The sequence below is a fragment of the Geospiza fortis genome, unplaced genomic scaffold, assembly GCF_000277835.1.
Source record: "Geospiza fortis unplaced genomic scaffold, GeoFor_1.0 scaffold274, whole genome shotgun sequence".
NCBI classification, from domain to species: Eukaryota; Metazoa; Chordata; class Aves; order Passeriformes; family Thraupidae; genus Geospiza; species Geospiza fortis.
Window position 1 is genome coordinate 515,750 of NW_005054485.1, and position 7,410 is coordinate 523,159.

Here is a 7,410-nt window from a genome sequence, read left to right on the forward strand (position 1 = left end):
AGCAAGCGCCATAGAGCTGTGGATCCATGTATTTCCTCCATAAGCAAATGTAAGAGATGGTGCAGATGGTATCAGCTGAGAGGTATTTTTGAGGCTCTGCTTTATTTTTAAAAAACAATAAAAAATGACCTCTCTCTAGCTCTCTGTTAGCCATGTTAACTTGTTATAATACTCATTTTGGATAGACTCTTCTAACTAGCAGCAGTAAAGAAATTTGGGCAAAACTAAGTAGCCTAGCTGTGAAAACAATAGTATGGAAATTGAGGCAGGAAGCAAGAAGGCTCTGGAGAGACCTTAAAGCAGTCTTCCAAAAGTTGAACGGCATTACAAGAGAGATGGAGATGAACTTTGAACAGGAGCATGTACTGTCAGGACAAGGGGGAATGGCTTCAAACTGAAGGAAGATAGGTTCAAATTAGATATTAGAAAGAAATTATTTACTGTGAGGGTAACTGGCACAGGTTGTCCGAAGAAGCTGTGGACGTACCATCACTGGAAGCATTCAAGGCCAGGTTATATGGGTCTTTGAGCAACCTGATCCAGTAGATGCTGACCCTGCCCATGGCCAGGCAACTGAATATAGATTCTAGAACCATTCTGTGATTCTACTATTCTACTAGAACAAACCCTTCTATTATCCTAGACTCTATGAGGATATTCAGAACAACATGAAGTGTGACAAGTGCAACAAATTCATCACAGCTGATAAACAGAGCTTCTAAATGGAATACAATAAAAAAAATCTCTGACAGATCATGAACATTGCCTTTCTCCCTTGTCAGATATAAAAGGTGAAGTCTGCCGACACTTTTTGTTTTATGTTAAAGACACAGTCACAAAATAATTGCCTTCCAAGAAAATATAGGACTAAGTCAATAAGCTAATTAAACAACCTGCTAACTTTATCAGAATAAACACAAATATTGTGGCAAAAAAATTTTAAAACATGGGATAGGTTGCAAGGTTTTAAGTCATCCTTAGCTGACATGAAAATAGAAATTCACGGAGTAACTCATCAACAAACAACTACTTTATCACAATGTTTTGGAATACGAGCTTATTTCTAGGATACAATACAACATACTTATTCTTTATCGATAAACTACTCTGTTTTCTGCAGAGGAACAGGAGAGAAAGAGACATCTGAAAGGCTCCAGGTGGAGAACATGCGCTACATCAACTGTCACAGAAGAGAGAACTAGGTATTCCACATTCCTTTAACATGAAGACAGACTGCATTCTTGAATAGTTACATTACCACTAATTGTATATGGCTTCAAGTTTATGCAGAACAGCTTTAATGTTCCCTCCATTTGCTTTGTTAAAAAAGCAAATCAACTGTTAAAGAAAAGCAGTCTAGTAAAGCATATGCTTTTTTGGCTGATGCACAATAGCTATTTGAAATTTCAACTGAAAACCATACAATATGTTTTACTTGCTTTTCAATTATTAAAAAAAAAAAAAAAAAAAAAAAAACAAAACAAAAAAAAAAGTGCTGTGACCACTTACAAACAGAAACCAAGTCAGCAACTTTAACTTAATTATACTTCTACTTACAAGTATGCAAGCATTCTGTTACAGTAGTAGCATCGATCAGGTATCCATTGCACAGACGACAGGTTATATGGGCATTAATGTCCCAAAGCTTAATCTTCCTTGTTAGCATCTTTGGCGTCTGTGGAAGAGATGTATCATAAAGTAACACAGCTGTAGTCATTTGGGAATAAATTATTAACTTGTGTTAACCCAGCTTCAGACTTTTGCACAATGTACACAGATGTGCGTGCACAGTGGCGGCACCAACTTTTATGCCACTTCACAGAAACTAAACAATGTAAACTCCACACTATTTTGCAAGTCAGTACTGCAACTGCATAGAAAATGTCTACTAATAAGTTCCTTTACCAACCAACAGACTCAGATTTAAGACGAAACCCCATGATCCTGGTAGCTTGAGTCATCATATTCCATCTAGTTATGATGGAAAACGCACAAAATATGAAAGAAGAAAATCCTCAGAGTAGGTGACTTTCAGATTCAAAAGTGTTTTGGCAATTGAAAAGTCAAAGCAACGGTTCAGTTTAACCACACTTTTAAGTGTTTGCCTTGTGTCACTCTATTAAAGCATTTTTTCAGTGTGTTTCTCAATGGGGCTGGCAAGTAAACCTTCTGAAATCCCTTTTATTTAAACAGAAGTTAATTGAACACTACATTACAGATTAAAGTAATTTCATTGGCAGAGGAGCAGCTGGTTGTGCTAAAACTTGAACTAAACATTTTTCCTTTCTTTTGAGCATGGGACTGCATAAACATCTTGAAAAAAAAGTTAGAAATCAAAAATGAAAAAGCTCATTTAATTTTTTTTGCAGTAATCCCAATTGCTTAGAGAGAAAACACCACACAAAGCCCATGCCTTTACAAATAAACTGTTACATTTTAAACACAGCTGTTAATTTTTCAAAACATTTTGAAAATTGTACTATTACCAGAACTTGACCAGCATTCTAGTCAATTAATAGACCAGGCTATACTTGCTTACAACCTACTGTATTTGGTTCTCGTACTGCACAAGTCACCAAATTACACTGTTTTCCTTTAAAGTGATTTTACTGTCCCTGGCTCACAAATACTGGTTTTCATCTAGCTCAGTTTGGAAAACATTTCAGAATTTGAATGGTGACACATGTTCCCTAAGTTTCACACTGAAATATTGCAACAAGGTTGTCTGATCTTCAATTTTGTCATCTTTTTTTTCCCTATGTTCAGTGAAGTGGTACTAAGAAAAAAGAACTATCAAATGGCAAACTTCCACACCAATCTGAACTATTCCAGTGCAGAGAAGTACGAAATGTTCCACTGTGAACTGTGGAGAAACATATCTAACACTCACCTATTCAAATCTGCACTGTCCTATACAAAAAAGACTAGGAAGATTTCTAGTTCTCATGGTTAAGAAGTAAACAATGGGAGAAAAAAAATCGGTATTATTTTATAGTATTTGAGATTTAGTTATAAACCTAGTAACCTCCCATTAAAGAAGAATAAAAGAACAGCTCGGTTTTGCAGTAGACAAAATAGGTGAAAAACATTTACTTAGAACCTGAATTACTTTCCTAATTTTAGAATTATTTTTAACCCTCTGCAAACCAGACACACATTAAATCCTTTCAGGTGAGTGCATGAGGTCATCAGTTAAACACTACTACATGAGGTATGTAGGTTTCTGTGGTGCTGAGGAAGAACTATTCAACATCACTCTTCAAGAAGAGCTCAAGGGATGGCATCAAGCCACCAGTTAATATGAAAGTGGGCATGCTAAAAAACACAGTTCATGATGGACAAAAGAGAAATTAGCCTAAACAGATCCTGAAAAAGGCAGTACCAATACAACTAGTTGATTGTCTAGACAGGAATTCAGAAGAAGGTGTTCAGGATAACCACAGGCAGAAATCCAAGCACTTCTAAGGCAAAAGAGCCAAAGACTTAACAGTGAAATCTGAAGCAAAGAAATTGTTTGTTTTTTTTTCTAGAACAGCAGCATAAATGCTGCCACTAGAAGAACCATCAATAAACAAACAAAAAAATCAGATGGAGTATAATATTATGAGAACACTGACTGAACCATACAACAAAGGCAAAAATAATACAAAATAGTAATAAAAAAAGAGGATATCAAGAAAAAAAAAGAGGATATCAAGAATAATACATACTTTTCCAACCTAACAGGAAAAAAATCATACACATTTTGGCACTGGAAAAATGAGTATCTTCTAGAATATCAAGAGCAAGCCTATCAAATAAACCTTACAAAAATTTGGTTTTTTGAAGGAGCACAGAAAGTCACTCTCATTAGATGTCTGAAGGACTGAAAATAAGAACTATTGGAAGAAGCAACAGAAAGGTAAGAGGTCTTTCCAGGGCAGCAGACACCTCAAAAGGTGATAAAACCTACAGAAGGACATTTCTCCAGAGGGCCTGTCCCATGCTGCTTTCTTGCAGCTACTAAAACAGGAGAAGGATCTCTCCTCTGCTTATGCAGAGTCCATGGTTGCTTCAGCACACCTTGAATCTCCAATAAACAACACAGCTTTTGATGTAACTGGCTTTGTAAGCAAGCTACCAGTGTCAGACTTTATTTAAACCTGTGTCTTCTACAATTGTGACCCACATCCTCTAGTCTTGGGAAAACAAAGAACTCAGAATGTCTCTCTTGCTTTTCAAAACAGTTAACAACTTGTTACAACAAGAGGACTTACTAAAAATTTAAAAATTGATAAAAATAAAATTTAAAAAAGGCCAGACCACTTCATATCTATTTAGAAAGGTAGAGAGGAGCTCGCAAAAAACGGCATATTACCAAGATGTCAGTTCAGTCAGATAACATAAATGCTCAGACTTTGCAGAAAACTTGAATTGCTTCCTAGAGGGAAATAGAAAAAAAAATTAGCAGAACTAAGGACACACATAAAGAAAAATAGAGACGCTAATGTTACAACCTCATATAAGAAATTAAATTCACTAATCATAGTAACTAATTAAAAACATAAAGTAATTCCAAATTATGTAAGTAATTCCACATTAATCACCTGTCTGTTCTGTATCACTTCAGAGGGAAGTAAATAACATAATTGCAGGTTTCATCATCAACTACTTTTTTTCTTATTGTTATTGCATTTGAAGATCATACAAAGTCATACTAGGAAATACAAAGTTAGGCTACTACTCACAATGCTTAAGAATAAACACTCCATGTGGATAGGCGGCTAATACAGAATGTCTTTCATGTTCCTATCTGGAATACACTACCAGTTCAGAAGGGGTACTAGCACTACTTGAACCACACATCTGCTCTTGGGAAGGCATCCCAAGATGCCCATGTTTCTACAGCCTAGTGCCAAACAAAAGTTAAGCACCACTTTTATCATACAAGACAGCCAAGTTGTTATCACCCCACCAAAATCTATGCCAGTAATCTCATACAAACTTGAACTAAACAGCAAGACTACACAAAATCCTAAACATCAAGTCTGACTAAGAATCACACAAGCAATTTTTCTATTTTCCAGACAAATCCAGGTCTCCCTTAAACAACTTCCCTTTGAAAAAGGGGTATTTTTTAAAACCTGAATTCCAGATGACCTCTTTCACAGAACTCATCTTCCCATCTCTCAAACAGTTATATACTGAAAAGAATGCTAAAAATGAATTCACATACCTCCAAAACAAGTAATCTAACCTTAAAAACAAAAACCACACAAATGTAAATACATATTCCCAAGAAACAGCGCAGCTTAAAAGCACAGACAAATATCTGGATAACACACTGATCCACTTGGTCTGACCTCAGCCTACTCTTGTTTGAGCAGCTGGATTATTTAAAATATCCTAAATTGGAAGAGACCCATGGAATCAAGTCCAAATCCTGCCCTGCACAGGGCATCCCTAACGTCTCTCATGTGCCTGAGTGTATCGTCTGAACACTTCTTGAGCTCTGTCAGGGTTGGTGCTGTGACCACTTCCCTGGGGAGCCTATTCCAGTGCCCAACCACCCTCTGAGGGAAGAACCTTTCCCTAATACCGAACTTAAATCTTTGCTGACACAAGTCATGCCATTCCCTGACATCCTATTACAGGTAACCACCTTACATGCAAGACATGATCTTTTTCTAACCTCAATCATCATATGACCCCATGAATTTACTACCTCTGCCTATCCATGTATTAAGCAAGCTGAAGTTCTTACTATATTGACTGATCTCAAGCTGCTGATGACCATTAGAAAATCCTAGAGACGCCAACTCAATGAAGTTAGCATGAGCACAACATATAAACCTGGCTGCTGCAAAAAGAAAACACACAGAATCACGTCGACATTTAAGTCATGCACACCAGCTTGAACCAATAATAGGAGATAAGCTTACTTTTCCAAAGCGCAACCCAGGCTGATACCTTCTTGCCTAAAAACATATATATAGTAAAAAAAATCAGACCAAAAGCATTATCCCCCAATTGACACTTGTTTGTTTTTTTTTTTTTGTTTTTTTTTTTTTTACAGAGATTCACTAGACTGTGCTAGACTGTGCAGGATTTAGTAGGCGTAGCAAAGCTCTAAAAGACACCATTTACATTTGCCTTCTTTTGTAATGTGACCCATCAGGCACTGTAGAAGACACGTGCTCAAGAGCTTCTTGAGCATGGATCACAGGATCACACTCAAGTTCATAAGCAAAAGTTTCACAGAAAGCTACCATCCAATATAAAAACAGGTAAATTTAGAGGACAGACCAAATTCTGAACATTTACACTATCATTTTCCAAACCTAACAGCTCATTTGAACACTGTGAACCTCAGGCTCCCACTAAACCCCCACGGCGGTTAGCAGACAAGAGAAAATACCACACCTTAATTTAGTTTTAAGAAAGTCAGAGCCAAGAAAGCCAAATCTCTGTAAAACATAAATTCTTAGGTTCTTCTAAATTAAATTGTTAGTTCTTCTGAGATTTAGCTCTTCAAATAGTAACCTTGGACAGCAAGCAATCTCAAACTTTAAGAACTATAGATAACCTTGAAACATTCAATCCGCTGACTGAACTGTGACACTTCATTAAACAAATTTAAAGTCTTGTTCTGTACTTAGTCAACAAATGAACACAGGAGCCAAACACAGTTCTTCTCTGTGGAGGTACCAGTTGTCAGTTTTTATGGGTCAAGATTGAAGGCACTTGAGACCGTAATTTGTGTTTGGACTCAAGTGTTCATTATTTCTTATCAGTAAAACAGTCTCATTACTATGAGTTCAGCAGCTTTTCATTAGAAGGCACAAAATGGCTCACCATTTCTTGTTACAAGGTATTTTAAGACTCTCCAATTAAGAACTGACACCTAGATTATTTTCCCTTTTAACCCAGTAACTGATCCCAAAGAGCCCGCAATGCAGACTTTTCTGCCCAATTACAAAATGCCACTCAAACCCATGAAGAAGGAAGAAGCAGCATGAAGAAATCCAGGACAACACCCTGTGCCCTCCATCTTGCTTCCATCCACAACATACTAAAAATCCCAAAACCTAAATTTCTCACCATGTGATACACCTACACTACTTTCTATAATCTATTTCACGCTTTTGTAGATTCTAGTTTATCTTGAAGTCTAGGAAACTTTCTCCATGAATGAGGGTCAAAGTCAGTGGTCCCCTGGGGGTCAGGGCACCCCAGAGCAGACGGAGAAATATTCATGGTGCCCTGGGTTTCCACACTTCTCCCTCAAAACCATGTTTCCAGGATAGTAAGAAGTCACTCCTCAGTTCTTTAATCACGAAACTCTACTTAACTCACCAACCAACCAACCAAAAAATAACCAACCCACCAAAAAAACCCAAAACAAAAAACAAAGCAAAGCAAAACAAAAAC

The 7,410-nt window shown here is 36.9% G+C and overlaps 1 protein-coding gene across 4 annotated transcripts in view; it reads right to left on the reverse strand.

Moving 5' to 3' along the window:
* Positions 1–7,410, reverse strand: part of PCGF3 (polycomb group ring finger 3) — a 55,596-nt gene that overhangs the window by 19,796 nt on the left and 28,390 nt on the right. For 2 of the 4 annotated variants that reach the window (XM_031063199.1, XM_031063200.1), the window contains 2 exons: positions 4,358–4,420; positions 1,558–1,675 (listed from right to left, as the gene is read on the reverse strand). In XM_031063199.1, coding sequence (XP_030919059.1) covers positions 1,558–1,666 — 109 coding nt within the window. In that variant the 5' untranslated portion in view covers positions 1,667–1,675; positions 4,358–4,420. Of the gene's footprint in view, positions 1–1,557; positions 1,676–4,357; positions 4,421–5,921; positions 5,958–7,410 lie in introns of all 4 variants that reach the window. The other 2 variants (XM_031063201.1, XM_014310118.2) reach the window with 2 other exon arrangements.